At 45.1% G+C, this 18,812-nt stretch overlaps 1 protein-coding gene across 1 annotated transcript in view; it reads left to right on the plus strand.

Annotated features, from left to right (window-relative positions):
- The window catches only part of golga4 (golgin A4), a 36,303-nt gene that overhangs the window by 17,138 nt on the left and 353 nt on the right, over positions 1-18,812 (plus strand). The window contains exons 10-22 of the mRNA XM_034682267.1: positions 915-998; positions 1,356-1,503; positions 4,876-5,054; positions 5,285-5,383; positions 5,492-5,647; positions 6,357-10,114; positions 10,236-10,357; positions 10,761-10,891; positions 13,340-13,426; positions 15,849-15,869; positions 16,016-16,084; positions 16,489-16,564; positions 18,429-18,496. Coding sequence (XP_034538158.1) covers positions 915-998; positions 1,356-1,503; positions 4,876-5,054; positions 5,285-5,383; positions 5,492-5,647; positions 6,357-10,114; positions 10,236-10,357; positions 10,761-10,891; positions 13,340-13,426; positions 15,849-15,869; positions 16,016-16,084; positions 16,489-16,564; positions 18,429-18,496 — 4,998 coding nt within the window. The remainder of the gene's footprint in view (positions 1-914; positions 999-1,355; positions 1,504-4,875; positions 5,055-5,284; positions 5,384-5,491; positions 5,648-6,356; positions 10,115-10,235; positions 10,358-10,760; positions 10,892-13,339; positions 13,427-15,848; positions 15,870-16,015; positions 16,085-16,488; positions 16,565-18,428; positions 18,497-18,812) is intronic.

Raw genomic sequence — 18,812 nt, forward strand, 5'->3', positions numbered from 1 at the left:
CAGAGTGTTAATGTCAGAGTGTTAATGTCAGAGTGTTAATGTCAGAGTGACATGACTGAAGCATTGTTTTCGGTGGTTTCCAAACATCATGTCTCTCTGGTATGATCGGCTTGTTTAACTTGCTGCTCTGAAGTTTCTCAGCTTCTGATAATGAATGTTTGTTGTTGTTAAATCAGAGTGATAACACGCAGCTTGTCTGTGACAGAATGACGACTGACTCCCTTTTAGTTTCGGTGATCATTTTCGTGTGGAGTCTCCGGCGTGTTTGGGAAAAGGATCTTTCCTGCGTCAGGAAAGGCAGAGGTTAACAGGCGTGTTGCCCTTTAAAGCAGCATGAAGGCATCCTGGAACTGCTGGGCGGGCTCTGCTCATCCTCTGCCTCAGACAAATAACCCATAAAACGGACCATCTGTCTGTGATTCCAGACGCAGCTCTGGGTTCTTTTATCCTTTTTGAACTCTGAGTTTTGTTTCTGGTATGGATACAACACATTTCCCCATTCAGCTTATTTTTCTTCCCACTTTGTTTATTTATTTTGATATCAGGAGACTGTTAGGATAATATGCATTCTTTAACTCAAATCAGAAACTAAGTATTACAGCCTGCCCATCATTTCCTGTTCACTAACCACTTGTTACTCAGTGTTGGCACAGAGACATTGCTGCTAATTGCCACTGCTGCATAACTGAGCTGTAATTTGGGTTGACTTGTTGGTTTAGCTGCGCTTGTATACACGGTCGAGTTATTTGACTTGTGGGCGAGGCATCCTGGGTGGTGCAGAAAACATCTGATGTTGTTCGACCAAAGTATGTCCATGATGTGGTTCCAAAAATCAGAAAGGGGTAATGTGCAGAGCGGGGAGTTCATGACATTCTCATTGTAACTGTGTGTTTATATATGCTTCATGTCTGTAGGAGCTGCACACGACAGAGAAGACCAAGCTGATCACTCAGCTGCGTGATGCAAAGAATCTGATCGAACAGCTGGAGCAGGACAAGGTGAGGAGAGGGTTTTACATCACAAGCTTCTGAAGACTCTGTTGTATAAGAAAACTAGACGTGTTTTTACTCTCTACCGCTGAGTCCAGAGGTCTGGCGCCCATCTTGGTCCCATATTGTTCCTCTTAAACTTTGACCCCAGCCCTGCAGGATGGACAGCAGCTCATGAGTTCTGCACCAGGGATGTTCAAAGCACTTAAAGTCATAAACGGTTACAGACACAGGGCTTGAGTTAAGATGCAAAATGCAGAGATAGAACTTGTAGAACTTGTGATATTGACATATTTTTTTGTGTAGCCATATTTTGTGACTGTGCAGTTATTTGGTGGTTTGATGTCACATGCTGCTGTCTTTTAGGGGATGGTCATCGCAGAGACAAAGCGGCAGATGCATGAAACCTTGGAAATGAAAGAAGAGGAGGTTGCCCAGCTCCGCTCACGGCTCCAGCAGACGAGCGCTCAGAGGGAAGAATTACAGGACCAGAAAGAAAAAGCAGAGAAGTCAGGTCAGTGAAATCTCAAGGTTCCCACGCGTCCTTCATAATCATGCATTCACAGAAAACGGGGGTTTATTGTTTATGTTTTATGGTACATTTGGCTCAATTACCGTACTCTAGCTCAGTTGTTCTCAAAGTGGGGTCCTGGGACCCCTGGGGGTCTGCGAACCATAGCGTGGGGGTCCGTGAAATCATTTGAATACATTTCTAATAAATTATAAAATTGTGCTGTGTCATTATAAAACAGCAGATACACCATTGTTCTGATACCATCTGGTGTCTGAAGGGATATGTGAGTCTTGTTACTGTTAATGTTCTGAAAGTGTTTCAGATCAATTACTTGAAAAGTCTAAATGCTGTCATGTTGAGTCCACAAGGAATGAAATGACCCTCTGTTTTAAAGGATACAAGTGGGATTTACTGGATTCAAATTGAAGGGTTCTCTGTTTATCACTATGGTACAGGTCTGAAGGATTTACATTGATACCTTTTACAATACAAATAGTTCCAAGGGGAACTAAGAGTGCAAATGGTAGTAAGCATGAGCTTTAGTGATGGGAAGTTCAGCTCTTTACAGAGAGCCGGCTCTTTCGACTCTCAAATGGCTCTTAATTTAGGATCTTTTGTAGCCGTATATTTTTACCTTAATTTTGCAAAAAATAATAGTTTGTGTTGAAAACCCTTTATGTACGTTTTTTATGAAAAACCTTATAATGCCCAATTGTGTGCTTCTGTTACAAAATCATTCTCACCCTGATCCTAGGGTTAGGGTTAGGGTTAGGGTTTTGATTAGGGTTAGGGTTAGGGTTAGGGTTAGGGTTAGGGTTATGATTAGGGTTAGGATTAGGGTTAGGGTTAGGGTTAGGGTTAGGGTTAGGGTTATGATTAGGGTTAGGGTTAGGATTAGGGTTAGGATTAGGGATAGGGTTAGGATTAGGGTTAGGGTTAGGGTTAGGATTAGGGTTAGGGTTAGGGTTAGGATTAGGGTTAGGGTTAGGGTTAGGGTTAGGGTTAGGATTAGGGTTAGGGTTAGGGTTAGGGATAGGGTTAGGATTAGGGTTAGGGTTAGGATTAGGATTAGGGTTAGGGTTAGGGTTAGGGTTATGATTAGGGTTAGGGTTAGGGTTATGATTAGGGTTAGGATTAGGGTTAGGGTTAGGGTTAGGGTTAGGATTAGGGTTAGGGTTAGGGTTAGGATTAGGGTTAGGGTTAGGGTTAGGGTTAGGGTTAGGATTAGGGTAGGGTTAGGGTTAGGGTTAGGGTTAGGATTAGGGATAGGGTAGGTTAGGGTTAGGGTTAGGATTAGGGTTAGGGTTAGGATTAGGGTTAGGGTTAGGGTTAGGGTTAGGATTAGGGTTAGGGTTAGGGTTAGGGTTAGGGTTAGGATTAGGGTTAGGGTTAGGGTTAGGATTAGGGGTTAGGGTTAGGGTTAGGGTTAGGATTAGGGATAGGGTTAGGGTTAGGGTTAGGGTTAGGATTAGGGGTTAGGGTTAGGGTTAGGATTAGGGTTAGGGTTAGGGTTAGGGTTAGGGTTAGGATTAGGGTTAGGGTTAGGGTTAGGGTTAGGGTTAGGATTAGGGTTAGGGTTAGGGTTAGGGTTAGGGTTAGGGTTAGGATTAGGGTTAGGGTTAGGGTTAGGGTTAGGATTAGGGTTAGGATTAGGGTTAGGATTAGGGTTAGGGTTAGGGTTAGGGTTAGGGTTAGGGTTAGGGTTAGGATTAGGGTTAGGGTTAGGGTTAGGGTTAGGGTTAGGATTAGGGTTAGGGTTAGGGTTAGGGTTAGGGTTATGCAAACAGAACCAGAATCAAACTCAACCAGAACCAAACCAGAATCAAACTCAACCAGAACCAAACCAGAACCAAACCAGAACCCTAATAGAACTGAACCAGAACCGACCCAGAACCGAACCAGAACCGAACCAGAACCGAACCAGAAACATACCAGAACTGAACCAGAACCGACCCAGAACCGAACCAGAACTTAACCAGAACCGAACCAGAACCGAACCAGAAACATACCAGAACTGAACCAGAACCGAACCAGACACGAACCAGAACCGAACCAGAACCGAACCTGAACCGAACCGAATCAGAACCGAACCAGAACCGTACCAGAACCATACCAGAACCGAACCAGACTTGAACCAGAACCGAACCAGACCCGAACCAGAACCGAACCAGAACCGAACCGGAACCGAATCGAAACCGAACCGAACCAGAACCGAACCAGAACCGAATCAGAACCGAACCAGAACCGTACCAGAACCGAACCAGACGTGAACCAGTATCGAACCAGAACAGAACCAAACCAGAACCTTACCAGAACAGAACCAGAACCGAACCAGAACCGAACCAGGACCGAATCAGAACCGAAACAGAACCGTGCCAGAACCGAACCAGACGTGAAGCAGAATCGAACCAGAACAGAACCGAACCAGAACCTTACCAGAACAGAACCAGAACCAAACCAGAACCAAACTCAAGCAAACAGAACCAGAACCAACTCAGGTAAACCGAACCAGAACCAAACTCAAGCAAACAGAACCAGAACCAACTCAGGTAAACCGAACCAGAACCAAACTCAAGCAAACAGAACCAGAACCAAACTCAAGCAAACATCATTAATGTCCTCAGGTTGGTATTGAGAAAAATCAGATGCCTCAGCTTGGATGGTCTGATCCGATTTCTCCTCTCAGTGAGTATTTGCCCGGTCTTTGAGAAGAACCCTAACCCTAACCCTCTCTGAAGGAACAGATGAAGCCACGATACACAGCCTCCCCTCCACCACCTGTATCCTATATCCTCACATGTGATTGGCCGCATGGCCGCCATGCTGACCAATCAAAACAAAGTTCTGCTGTGAGCAGAGCTGGGGCTGAGCACTGAGAGAGCTAAGCAGGGAAAGGAACAAACTGGGAGCCGGCTCTCTCTGGATGCGAGAGGCTCTTCTGATTCACTATAAAGCATGGACTCTCAGAGCCGCAGCTTCTGATCATGACGCATCTCTACTGTGCTTAATCTGTGTTACAATTATGAGGGGGCCATGGACAGTTTTCTCACCTGTAAGGGGTCCCTGGCCATTCTATTATCAATTTGCCATCATTTTTAAGCATGTAAGAGATGATTTCATTGATAGCCATAGACTACATGTCTTTCAATGTAGACTTCCACTGAGAGGAACATATTAGACTATTTAGGAACTAAATTAGGAACTAAACTTAGACGGTCATACCAGCTTGATCATCAATGAAAATGTCCTGGAAATGTCCTGGAAAATGATCTCTGGAAAAGAGTGGGAACCCTGAATCTGCTTCTGTGAGAACCAAAGGAAAATGTTTTGTCTAGATGTGCTAACGATGTGTTGTTTTCTTTTTTTCTAAAGCATTTGAAGAACTCGAGCGGGCCTTGGGTGTAGCTCAGAGGGCGGAGGAGGCCAAAAAACAGCTGCAGGTTCAGCTGGAGGAGCAAGTGAGAGAGGTTGAGAGGGCGGGCGAGGAGGAGAGGAAGAGTCTGCAGCAGGAGCTCACAAGAGTCAAACAGGAGGTCGTCACCATCATGAAGGTTTGGGAGTAATGATGTATAATCAGTTAGAAGAAGTGGTTCATCTGTCACCTTTATAAGTTTCTGTTTTAGTCATGTTGTCATTTCAAGAATAAAAACAAAGCAAACATGTGAACATCATTTAATACAGTTATTGTTATTGCGTCTCTATAAATGAAGGTTTGGTTACAGTGTCTTTATAAACAGAGCCGCTCTGTGATTATTATGCTTCTCATTATTAATGTTATCAGAAGTCATCGGAGGAAACGGTCGCCAACATGGAGAAACTCCACGGTGAAGCTTTGGCCGCTAAAGAGGAGGAGATGAGTGCCAGAATCAGCAAAGCAGTGGTATGTGCCGAAGGTTATACTCATTCAGTTCCATAACCAAGTGGATCAAGTTTTTAAAAGAGCTTTTTAAATTCTGATTTGGCATGCCGCTGCTGTTTGTGATTTCAGGAGCAGTGCAAAGAGGAGTTTTCTCAGTTAGGAACAGAGCGGGAGCAGCAGGCCTCTCTGGCTCTGGAGGACGTGGAGCTGCAGAAGAACGCTCTGAGGACAGAGGCTGACAACAGAGTGAGAGAGATACAGCTGGAGCTGGAAGCTGCAAGGACTGTGAGTCACGGTTACAGGTTACACATTTCAGTTGGTTACATGGATATTATGGGATATCTTCATTATGGAACACTGATGGAAGCTTTGTTTCCCTCTTTAGTTTTGTGTCCATGTATTTATTTAGCAAGCTCCAGGATGGGTGAAAAAACAGAATACTCAGAAATGCTGCAATTAACTCAATATTTAATGATTTCAGTTTTTAAAGTAAATTAGATTTTTTTTCTTTTTTTAAAAATTGTTCTGCATTTTTTTGGCGAAAAGTAACACAAATAAAAAATAAATAAAAATATTTATATTAGTTTTTTTTTATTCCAAAAGCTGATGCTAATCCTTTGTTCCATTATAAACTTAAGACTTACCTTTTTAATCTGGCTTTTAATTTTGACTAATAAGACTAAATTATTACCATTATGACCATTCATCATTTTTATTTTTATTTTATTCTATTATTATATATTACATTATTTTATTTTATCTAATTTTCTGTTATTTATCTGATTTAATTTTCTTGATTTAATTTTCTTGATTTAATTTTCTTGATTTAATTTCAGTAATTTTTTTGTATTTTGAAGTATTTGATATTTCTTCCCTCTCTTGTTTCAGCCTGTATCATGTTCTCTTTTGGGCTGCATGCTTGAAATCTGCTCTGTAAATAAAGAGGAGTTGAGACTTCATGTAATAATCTGTCTCTACATTTATCCTCCTGCAGAGAATCATGGAGCTGGAGAGCTCTCTGGAGAAGATCTCACAAGATGGATCCAGTCAGTCCCATGAACTCTCCGGTCAGCTGGGCGAGCTGAGGGAGAAACACAAAGAGCAAATCTCTGCATTAGAGGAAAAGCACCAGGAGCAGCTGGAAAAGCACACAGGCACCCTGACCCAGCAGCATAATGCTGAGCTGGAGGAGCTGAGGGAGAAACACAGAGCTGAAGTGGAGACCCTTGTGAAAGATAAAGAACTGCAGCTCCAAGCACATGTTGAAGACATGAACCAGAAGACTTTAGAGAAGCTGGACGCAAAGCAGACGGAGCTGGACGACGTTTCTGCTGAACTTGCTGAGGCTTTGAAGAGTAAACAACTTCTGGAGGAGGAATTGGTGTCAGCTAGAGATTCTCACAGCTCAGCTCAACAGGAACACGAGATGAGGCTTCAAGATCAAGAGGCGAAGCACAATGCTGAGCTCGCAAATATCCAACAGGAGCATGAGCAGTCACTTGGAGGAGTGGAGAAAACTCTGAAGGAGGAACTCAATGCGATGAAGATCGTAGTGAGGGAAAAACAAAAAGAGGTAGAGGATCTCACTCAAAGAGAAAAAACACTACAAGAAGAATCAAATTCTGCTGGACAAGAATTAAACGTGAAGCTGAAGCAGCTGGAGGAGCTGCAGACATGTTTATCAGTATCCCAGCAGGACAAAGAGAGCCTCAAAGACTCTAACACACAGCTAGGCAAGATCACAGAGGAGCTGGATCGCTGTCAGAGGGATTTGGCAGACGTGGAGCATCAGGTAGCGGAGGCAAAGAGTGACTGTCAACAAAAAGAGAAGCTGCTTCAAGAACTGGAGCAACAGCTACAGAAGAGCAAAAACCAGCTCTCAGAACAGGAGAAGACTTTCACTGCAGACCTGAACGCCAAACAGGAGGAACACACACGACTCGTCAAACTGCTCGACGATGAAAAAGCTGCTCACGAGAAGAAACTGAAAAACACTACATCAGAGATGGAAGCCAAGCTGAAGTCTCAGGAAACTAAAATGGAAAAGTTCAAGCAAAAAGCCAAAGAAATGCAGGAGAACTTCAAGAAGAAGCTGCAAGTGAACGATGAAAACATGAAGAAGGAGCTGGCGAAGAAGGACAAAGAGCTGCAGAAGAAAGAGCAGCAGGTGCAAGAGAAGCTCGTAGAGATGTCTCAGAGTTCCCAAGGCCTCAGCAGCGCGATGACAGAGCTGCAGACCAACCACAAGGAGGAGGTGGAGAAGATCCGTGAGGCCCACAAGCAGGAGAACGAGGAGCTGGAGCGTCGTTGGCAGGAGAAGTTTGGACAGCAGGAGGATGAATTAACAGAGAAGCACTCGCTCTCGCTGCAGGAGAAGGCTCAGGAACTGGAGGAAATCTCTCAGCAACTTAACAGAAGCAAAGAAGAGAGCGAGCAGGTGCTGTGTGAAATAAAGAATCTAAAGGAGGAGCTGGTGATCAGGGAAACCACCGTGCAGAAGCTGCAGGAAGAGCTCAACGGAGCAGCCGTTAAGGTTGAGAGTTTGTCTCAGGGTGAAGCTCTGCTCAAAGAGCAAATGGAGTCTGTGGAGAGGAACCTTAACCAGGCTCTGAACGAGAGGAACTCCCTCCAAGACGTGCTGAACACTACAAAGGAAGAGAGCAGGGAGAAGTTAAAGACCTTGGCAGAGAAGATGGCGGAAACAAAGAAGCAGCTTAAAGCGGTGGAAAGATCGAGGGGGAAGGAAAGTGAGGAAACTGCCTCTCAGCTGAAAGCCAAGGAAGCCGAGTTTCAGCAGCAACTGGTGATGATCCGAAACCAAATGGTGCATCAGTGTTCAGAGGTCCAGTCCAAGGTGGACTGTGGATCCAATGAGCTCTGTCAGAGGGTGGAATGTAGGCTGAATGAGCTGAAGGAGAAACTGACCTGTACTCAGAAGAAGCTTGGGCATCTCAAGAACATCATCCGTACTAAAGTAGACAGAATCTGCACTTTAGAGGAGAACCTCCGGCAGCAGACGGAGGAGAATAAGAATCTATGCATTTCTTTAGAACAGAGCACTGCTCAGGTAAACGCTCACGCCGAGCATATCAAGGCCTTAACGCAGGAGAAGGACACTCTCTCTCAGACTATCCTTGAGAAGGTTCAGAAGATCGAGGAGCTGAGCGAAGCACACGGTGACATGTCCAAAAGTATGAAATCAAACGAGTCCGATATCAGCAACTTAGAGAGCATCATCGGGGACTTGAAAACTCAGCTAGCAGGGAGAATAACAGAGAAGGAAGAAGCCATAAATCAGCTGAACCAGCAACATGAAGAGGAGAGGCGACAGGCCGCAGCTCAGACCCAGGAGAGCGTGGAGAGGTTGGAGCAGGAGAGGAGGTGTGCTGGAGAAGAGGCAGACGCTCTCAGGAAGAGTCTGTCAGAGAACGAGAGCAGAGCAGAGACCAAGTTCACCCAAAGTGAAAACACCATCAAAGCTCTGCAGACCCGGCTGGACCAGCTGGAGCGAGAGCTCTCTGCCAAAGACGAAGCCCTGCAAAGGCTGAGAGCGAATATTGACAATCAGTCCATCAGCAAGTCTGAGATGGACCAGGTGCTGAGCGAGAAGGAGCAGAAGGTCAGCGGACTCACCGTGGAGCTGGAGGGATGCATCAGTCGGCTCAGTGAGCTTCAGGAGCAGATAGCCTTAAAGACAAAAGAGTGTGAGCAACTCACAGCCGACCTCCAACAACAACACGGCATCAGGGAGAAGGAGAAAGAGGAGCTGGAGGAGCAGCTGCAGCAGAGTCAGCAGCAGTGCATGCAGAATGGAAATCTGGAGCAGGAGATGGTTCATAAACTCAACTCTCTGGAGGAAGACAACCTAAAGTTTAAGGACAAGCTTGAAGGTCAGAGGGAGGAATTTGAGAGGATGAAAGATGAGATGGTGAAGAGCAAAGAGGAGAGTCTGAAGGAAGCTGAAGAGAGGTTCTCTGCAGAGAGCGCCCGGAAAGTCTCAGAGCTGAAGAAGAAAGCCGAGCAGAAAATCAGTCAGGTGAAGAAACAGCTGAAGTCACAGCTGGAGGAGAAAGAGCAGACAATCAAAGCTCTGCAGGTTAGCCTGGAGGAACTCAAGAGCAACGACACGTCAGGAAAACAACTCACAGAAACCTTAGAGGAGAAAACAAAAACTCTGGAGGAAGCTCTCGTCACGCTTCGAGAGGAGCAGCAGACACAGCTCCAGGAGGTTCTGAGTAAAGAGAAGCTGGAGTGGGAGAAGTCTTTAGAGGAGTTGAAAAATGGGTACGAAGAGAAGCTGTCCTCTCTTCAGAGGGATGCAGCGCAACAAGGAGAGCCTCAGGAAACAGAAGAAGGGCTGCAGAACATCAAGGCACAGCTAGAAGAAGCCCAGCAGCAGAACGGAAACCTTCTCGCTGAAGTAAACCGGCTCAAAGAGGAGATGAGTGAGAAGGACGCCCAGCTCCAGCAACATCAGGCGGCCATGAAGGTGGTCCAAAACTCCTCAGAGGGTGAGATGATAGAGTGTAACAGCGTACAGAAAACAGGGAGCGCCATGGAAAACCACTCGAAGATGCATGACGAGGACGAGGCCCTGAAGAGCAACCTGAGTCAGATGAAGAACGAGAAGGACAGAATCCAGAAGGACTTCACCCGGCTGCAGAAAGACATGCGGTCTCTGAGGAAGGAGCACGAGCAGGACCTGGACTACATGAAGAGAGAGCTGCTGGGGGAGAGTGAGAAAAAGATGAAGTACGTTTATGATGTCAAGATGATCATAAATATATTATCAACCATTTAAGAACAAAAGAAAAGACATGAACTTCTGAATCTAAATAAATTAACCTGTTCTCTTTATCGTCTGCTGTCACAGGCTGGAGCTGGAAGACGTGGAACTGAAGCACAATTCTGCAATCAAGCAACTAATGAGGGAGTTCAACACCCAGATGGCCTTAAAGGAGAAGGAGATAGAGACAGCAGTGAAGGAGGCGATTGGTGAGGATTCATTCAACAATTCAACAACAGGATTTACAGCCGGGTCGTACATTCAGGGAATGAGGGAGGGATGAAGTCTTGTTCTGTTGTGGTGAGATCGTAATGCTAATGTTTGAGGCCTCCACACAGCTTAACTATGAGGAACTTCCTCGTACAGTAGAGCTGCATGGAAACATGATGCATTCTTTAATCTTGACACAGTGTGGAGCAGAATGAAGGGATCATTACATTTGGAAAGAGAGTGTCCGAGCTGCCATGTTCCCTTGTTTCCTCTGTGGCTCAGTCCTGTTGCATTCCAGATGGGATGTGACTGAGTGCTTTGGAATATGACTTTGGGAGCTGTGTGTTTTTTTTCATGTGCTAACGTTGGCTTCTTTCCCCCCGTTCCTTTTCCTCCACACAGCGAAGGCCCAGAGTGTGGAAGCAGAGCTCATCAGCAGTCACCGGGAAGAAGCCGGTCAGCTGAAGAAGCTGATCACACAGAAGGAGGAGGATCTGCACAACACGGTTCAGAAATATGAGCATGTCTTACAGGTGAGAGAAGAAGAAGAGATTTCATTTACTCATTTAGCACGGGAGCACCATTAACCCCAACTCCGTTTGGAAACCATCAGTGTGGGCAGCAACAGTCTAAAGCAGGGGTTCCCAAACTTTTCAGCCTGTGACGCCTAAAGTATAGGTGCCAAAGACTCGTGACCCCCCCTGTCCCTCAGAGTGATTTAATGTGTCTTCATTTAGCTGGTCTGCAGAAAGTGACCCTCCCTATATGAGCCTGTCTGTGTTTCCTGTGTGTTATGAATGAACCTGCTGCTACTGATGCTTTAGATCATTAACTGTTCACTAACCCTAAACTTAGGAGTCATCTGGAAACAAAGAAAGGTAGAAAACTCATTACATGTTATATTTACAAGGTTTTATTTCAAGGTTAGCTTCTATTATTGTTGATATTCTTTCCAAAAATGCATAAAATTAACTATCTTTGCATTTTTTCAGTATTCATTTGTTCACCACAAATTAACAAAGTATTTATAAGTAATACAAAACCAACAATCAATCAATCAATCAATCAATCAATCAATCAATCAATCAATCAATCAATCAATCAATCAATCAATCAATCAATCAATCAATCAATCAATCAATCAATCAATCAATCAATCAATCAATCTTTATTTGTATCGCGCCAAATCACAACAAACCTTATCTCAAGACGCTTTTACAAACAGAGCAGGTCTAGACCACTCTATGTCAAATCCTGAACAGAGACCCAACACCAAGACCGGATCAGACTCAGTCTGACCCCACCTTAATCCACCATGAGCATTACACCTCACAGTATTTAGCAAGTTACAGTGGAGAGGACAAACTTCCTTTAACAGGCAGAAACCTCCAGCAGGACCAGACTCATGTTAGACACACATCTGCTGAGACCGTGTTGGGTCTGGAAAGACAGATAGAGGGGAGTAAGAGAGAGAGGTGATAGTGATGAGACAAGTAGTAGAAGCTGTTGCCGCTGGAGTCCAGAACGTCTACAGCAGCTCAGAGGAACCTACGAGACAAGGGAGCTCAGGGACTCCAGAAAGGTCTATGGTTAGTAACTTTAATGGGACAGGAAGAGTTAAAGTAAGTGATGAAGGGGTTTGGGGGGAAGGGGGTGAGCTAGGATCCCATTGTGTCAGTGCGCCAGTTCCCCCGGTAGTCTAGGCCTATAGCAGCATGACAAAAGGTGGTCCAAGCCTGATCCAGCTCTAACTATAAGCTTTATCAAAAAGGAAAGTTTGAAGCTGACTCTTAAAAGTAGAGAGGGTGTCTGCCTCCCGGACCCTGACTGGTAGATGATTCCAAAGGAGAGGGGCCTGATAACTGAAGGCTCTACCTCCCATACTACTTTTAGAGACTTGAGGTACGATGAGCAGGCCTGCATGTTGGGAGCGTAGAGTTCTAGAGGGGTAATAGGGCACTATGAGCTCTTTAAGATACGAGGGTGTCTAATTTTTAAGGGCTTTGTAGGTTAAAAGAAGGATTTTAAATTCTATTCTACATTTTATTTGGAGTCAGTGTAGAGAAGCTAACACTGGAGAGATGTGCTCTCTCTTCTAGCTCTAGTCAGTACTCGAGCTGTGGCGTTTTGAACTAGCTGAAGAATCTTTAGAGACTTATTGGGGCAGCCTGATCAGAGGGAGTTACAGTAATCTAACCTGGAGGGAACAAATGCATGGACTAGTTTTTCTGCGTCGCTCAAACAAACAAACAAGAAGAACAAAGAGAAGAAGAAATAATTAAATGCAAAACAATTATAATAATAATAAATAATAATAATTAACAGTTCAAACAAAAAGGAAGATAAACATAAGAAAACAAGGTAAATAATAATAATAAATATTTTTAGATATATTTATAAAAAACATATATTCTGGAAGACATTTCATGACCCCCCCATTTGTGTCTCGTGACCCCCCAGGGGGTCCTGGCCCACACTTTGGGAACCCCTGGTCTAAAGTAAGGTTTCAGACCGTCACCCTTCAGCTGCATCAGATGAACTCAAACACCTCCTCAGTGATATCGCCCGTCTGTTTCCAAGTTCATCCTTTCGTCTTCCTAAAAGTGATTCATTCGAGGTGTTCATTAGAGCTTTTAAAGACAGGCTTTAAACTCCTCTGATCCTCTGTAATGTTGATCACATGAGCAGGTCCTCCACAACCTCTCCATGCTTCTTCTGGAGACCTGGTCCCCTGAGGAATCACTGGCCCTGAAACCTTCATGAATCAACGCCTCTGAAATGTGTTTGGAAATCAGTGAAATATCTAAAGTGGAACAGTCAGAAGCTTTTATGTAATCGTCTCCTTTAATGTCTTACAACATAATTAAGGGCCGAACATCCGAAACGAGACACTGACACGACGGAGTGACCGACATACTTGTGTCATGATGCTGCGAGGAAACAGAGGAAATGACTCAGCTGTTGTTTTGTTTCTGTTTCAGAGTCGAGAGGAGGAGATGGGAGACCGAGTGTGGCAGGTCCAGAAGGAGCTGGAGGAGCTGCAGGGGAGGAGCCAGGTCTCTGCTGAGGTACACACATTTCTGACGCTGTATCAAATCCAGCAGGTCATCAGACATCTGCAGTTTGTGTCACACGTGGTTGAGGTATCTCAGACATGCTGTCCACTCAAACAGATGTAGAAGAGTGTTAGAGGCTGTAGGTTAAGATAAGATTTATGAAGTGGTTCTGCTGAAATCATAAGTCACTTCATGATGGCTGAATGAAATCACTTCTCCTCAGCTCCTGGGGGAAAGAGAGCGGAGTCTGATAGAAGCATTAAATGACAGCCGAGTCCTTCAGAGTCTTTATCACCCCACAGTTCACATCCAGGCTGAGGGTCTCACAGTTGTTAGTTATCTTTTCTCCGTGTTGCTTCATAATTGAAGGATTCCGAGTTGGAGCTCAGGGACTCTCTGCTCTGATCGCTCACTCGCTCCGGTCGTGTGGACGCTCTCCAAAGTGCGTCCGATCCTGTGAAGCTCGTTTGAATCACTCAGGAATGTTCTCCTTGGGAAACACAGATTGTGAGGCAGCAGCCAGTCTCAGTCTCTGTTCCCAATTATCATCATATGAGGTGATCCTCTGCCTCAGATTTACACTCTAGAAACGCTCTCATGCAAGATATGCACACTGGAAGAGAGCCAGAGAGACTAACCGTCCTCCGAGGAGACGTTTGTGCTGGTGTGCTGAGGCGCCGTCAGACCCCTGCGTGGACTCTACCTCTACACCGGGTCCAGATGTACACAGACACTGAGAGCTACGCTGCTCTCTCTCTCTCTCTCTGCATTGTTCCCCACTGAGGTCATTACTTCACGGGTGGATTGTTCGGGCTTATGCTCCGAAAGGCTTCTCCTCACATCGGGCCTCATGATCCATTCTTCATTCAGACAGTGGGTCACGTCCCCCCCTCATGAAGACCACAGACCAGCACTCTCTAAGAAGTCCAGTTTAGTCTGTTTGCACAGACTCAACAAACAGAGCTTTTATTTGACTGTGGCTCTGAAACTCCACACAGATGACATACCTTAAAGTGACCCACAGACGTCTGATCATCAGGCCTCAGTCTCTGTCATATGAAACAGCTGGGTTCACATTTATACCAGTCAGCAACCGAGACATCTGATTGGTCGAGGGTTTTTATGAGCCCCGATACGAGTACAACAACATATGGTATAACTTTTATCTGTATGGAGCACTCTGTGCTGAGAACACCTGAAGTAATGTCACAGAGGACGCTCTTTGTCTCACAGGCCACTCTTAATGTAGAGGTTTCATGATATATGGAAACATAAGAACACAACATGCAGACCAGTCCTGTCCTCTACAGTTCAAGTTCAGAGCTAGTTTAGTATTTTCAGAGCAAATTGAATTATTCACTTTACCAGATCTAATAATCTTATCAGCACCAAGTCATTGAATGATGTTTATTTAAAGACACTTTACAAACAGAGCAGATCTAGACTGAACTCTCTGTTATGAACAAAGACTGACATTAAAGTAAGACTCAGAGTGGAGAGAGAGAGAGAGAGAGAGAGAGAGAGAGAGAGAGAGAGAGAGAGAGAGAGAGAGAGAGAGAGAGAGAGAGAGACACAGAGACAGAGAGAGACATACAGAGTAACAACAACAGCTCATACAGGCTGAAAGCCACAGTGTCAGTAATGGTGGTGAAAGGATTCAACAGTAAAACTAAACACTAACTTCAGTGTTTGAAGAAATGTGCAGGAGACTTGTGGAGTGTCCCTTCTATTAAAACAATTGAACATGAAGACAAAGTATTAATGAGAACATCTAGATATAACTAAAGACAGAACATAAGGGTTAATAAGAAGGCTCTGTCTCAGGCTGTGGGGGACAGGAGGAGCCATGTGGTGGGATACTGAACTTATCTGTAGAGGGTACAGTGGGGGGATCTTCACTGAGTGCTGATCCTTTCTGCACAAGTCCATGCTGTTTAACTCACATACAGAAACATCACAGTCCTGATAATAGACTCATCTTAATATTTACAGTTAAAGTCAACAAGTCTAATATTAGAAATTACAGTCATGATGATGTAGGAGTGATAATATCAACTGTAGCAGCTGGACTCCAACAGTTCTTAGATTAACATCAGCACTAAGCAGTGATCATAAAGGTGATCATAAAGGTGACAGTGGTGTTAACAGTTGTTGCAGTCACTGCTTGTAGACGTGTCTCATAAAAGCACCATCACCCTCAGGGCTGTGCTGTGAGACTGAATATCAGCATGGCGGTGATTATTTGAAACCTCATGTCAGTGACTGAGTCTCAGATTTTCAGCCTCCTGACCCTGAGTGTGATTGTGTTTAGATATGAAGCATTAACTCAGATCCTTTGGAGCTCATCTGTGAGTTTATTTAATGATCATTATGTCATGACTGAGTGTGTGTTATATCTTTACTGATGTTTCTTTGTCTTATTTGTTTCTCACAGATGACACCAGAAGAGCTTCAGGTATGTGTGTTTGATCATTGCTCTATAAATCATAAGATGAAGCATGTAATGGTTATAAGTGTGGTGTACACATGAAGACACAGATCATGGTTAACCACATATTCTTTCATGACTTCATGTCCTCACCCTGCCCTCCTCTCCCTCAGGCTCAGCTGGCCCAGAAGACGACTCTGCTGAGCGAGGCTCGTCTGAAGGAGCAGGGCTTTGTGGAGAGAGTGAGTGTGGAGCTGCATGTGTGCTTGCTCTTTGCAGGGACCAGCCGACAGAACGTCTCATGCAGCGATTCCCAGGATTCAGTGGCCTCCAGCGAGCCGCTCTCCTGCTGCATCAACTTAATTACACAGCACATCTGTTTACATTTGGTTAACCCTATAAACAATCAGAACAACGCCTCCCACAGCTTTTCTCACACACATCGTCATTCTCTCAAACATCCCCCAAGGAGGATCAACAAATGCTGCTGTCCCATGCAGCTATTAAGCTAATCCATAGAATGAACCCACAGGGGTCAGGTAGCTTCATGAATTAATCTGTGCATGCTTGTGTGTTTCTCCACAGGGGATCAGGTAGCTGTGTTCATGAATTAATCTGTGCATGCTTGTGTGTTTCTCCACGGTAGATTCACTCGCTTGAGGACAAGATTAAATGTTTCCACCGGAGCACTGTTGTAACTCATCTGGGGAGCACTTTCAAAGGTAATGTTGACACCATGAATCACTTAGTTCTGCTTCTCAAGCCAATTTCCTTTTTTCTGATGAGCACAGCAAAGAAGCAGAAAGCTTCAACGCAGCACATCGCCCCGGGACCCTGAGGGAGTCTCTGTGTTTCAGAGTAACACAGAGACTCCCTCAGAGTAACACAGAGACTCCTTCAGAGTAACACAGAGACTCCTTCAGAGTAACACAGAGACTCCTTCAGAGTCACACAGAGACTCCTTCAGAGTAACACAGAGACTCCTTCAGAGTAACACAGAGACTCCTTCAGAGTAACACAGAGACTCCCTCAGAGTAACACAGAGACTCCTTCAGAGTAACACAGAGACTCCTTCAGAGTCACACAGAGACTCCTTCAGAGTAACACAGAGACTCCCTCAGAGTAACACAGAGACTCCCTCAGAGTAACACAGAGACTCCTTCAGAGTAACACAGAGACTCCTTCAGAGTAACACAGAGACTCCTTCAGAGTAACACAGAGACTCCCTCAGAGTCACACAGAGACTCCTTCAGAGTCACACAGAGACTCCTTCAGAGTCACACAGAGACTCCTTCAGAGTCACACAGAGACTCCTTCAGAGTCACACAGAGACTCCCTCAGAGTAACACAGAGACTCCTTCAGAGTAACACAGAGACTCCTTCAGAGTAACACAGAGACTCCTTCAGAGTAACACAGAGACTCCCTCAGAGTCACACAGAGACTCCTTCAGAGTCACACAGAGACTCCTTCAGAGTCACACAGAGACTCCCTCAGAGTAACACAGAGACTCCTTCAGAGTAACACAGAGACTCCTTCAGAGTAACACAGAGACTCCTTCAGAGTAACACAGAGACTCCTTCAGAGTCACACAGAGACTCCTTCAGAGTCACACAGAGACTCCTTCAGAGTCACACAGAGACTCCTTCAGAGTCACACAGATTATCTGACTGTTTGGGTGTAATGTGGTTTTAATGACAGATTTTGTTGACATATGAATTTTAGAGTAAGTGTCCCTGGAGCCTCACCGCTCTGTAACCTGTCAGGGTTCTGAAACAAGACCAGGACTCTGAACGCCTCAGAAGGTCTTTACAGATCCGGATCCTGAGCCTCAGAAGGTCTTTACAGATCCGGATCCTGAGCCTCAGAATTCCAGATCCGGATCCTGAGCCTCAGAAGGTCTTTACAGATCTGGATCCTGAGCCTCAGAATCTTGCAGATCCGGATCCTGAGCCTCAGAATTCCAGATCCGGATCCTGAGCCTCAGAAGGTCTTTACAGATCTGGATCCTGAGCCTCAGAATCTTGCAGATCTGGATCCTGAGCCTCAGAATCTTGCAGATCCGGATCCTGAGCCTCAGAATCTTGCAGATCCGGATCCTGAGCCTCAGAAGGTTTTTACAGATCCGGATCCTTATTGTGACTGTAGTGCTGCTGGTTCAGGTTTTCGTTGTGGTCATAATTAGGATGTAGTCGAGGTCAGAGGTAGGGTTGGTGTTTTAACCATCGTGGTTGTGGTTAACCCTTTAAGTACTGACTGTGGGTCAATCCAAAAAGAAGGAGCTGTGAGGAGTTTTCATGTTGGGATGAAACCTGGAGTGTCACTCTGGGATGTAGACTACATTTCCCATGAGCACCGTCACCCACATGTGTCTCTAGCCAAAGTTCATTAGTTGAGGAATCTCCTAGTTCTCTTTGTTGAGGTCAAATGTTAGCAGGATGCAGAGTGATGAGGTCACATGTTTAAGGTGCTTCAAATCAACTGTAACATAACAACAACTCATCTCTGTAAACTCTGATTTATTACTGAGTTAGCTCACAAAAGGTGAGTGCAGAACCTTATTTTACACCTTTTTCTAAGTTACACAGGAGAACAGGAGAACAGGAGAGCAGGAGAACAAGAGAACAGGAGAACAGGAGAACAGGAGAACAGGAGAGCAGGAGAACAAGAGAACAGGAGAACAGGAGAACAGGAGAACAGGAGAACAGGAGAACAGGAGAGCAGGAGAACAAGAGAACAGGAGAACAGAGAGACAGGAGAACAGAGAGCAGAGAACAGGAGAACAGGAGCAGGAGAACAGGAGAGCAGGGAACAAGAGAACAGGAGAACAGAGAGCAGAGAACAAGAACAGGAACAGAGAACAGAGAACAGGAGAACAGGAGAACAGAGAACGGAGAGCAGGAAACAGACAGGAAGCAGACAGCAGAGAACAAGAAACAGAGAACGGAGAACAGGAGAGCAGGAGAACAAGA

The sequence above is a fragment of the Notolabrus celidotus genome, chromosome 4, assembly GCF_009762535.1.
Source record: "Notolabrus celidotus isolate fNotCel1 chromosome 4, fNotCel1.pri, whole genome shotgun sequence".
Lineage (NCBI taxonomy): Eukaryota > Metazoa > Chordata > Actinopteri > Labriformes > Labridae > Notolabrus > Notolabrus celidotus.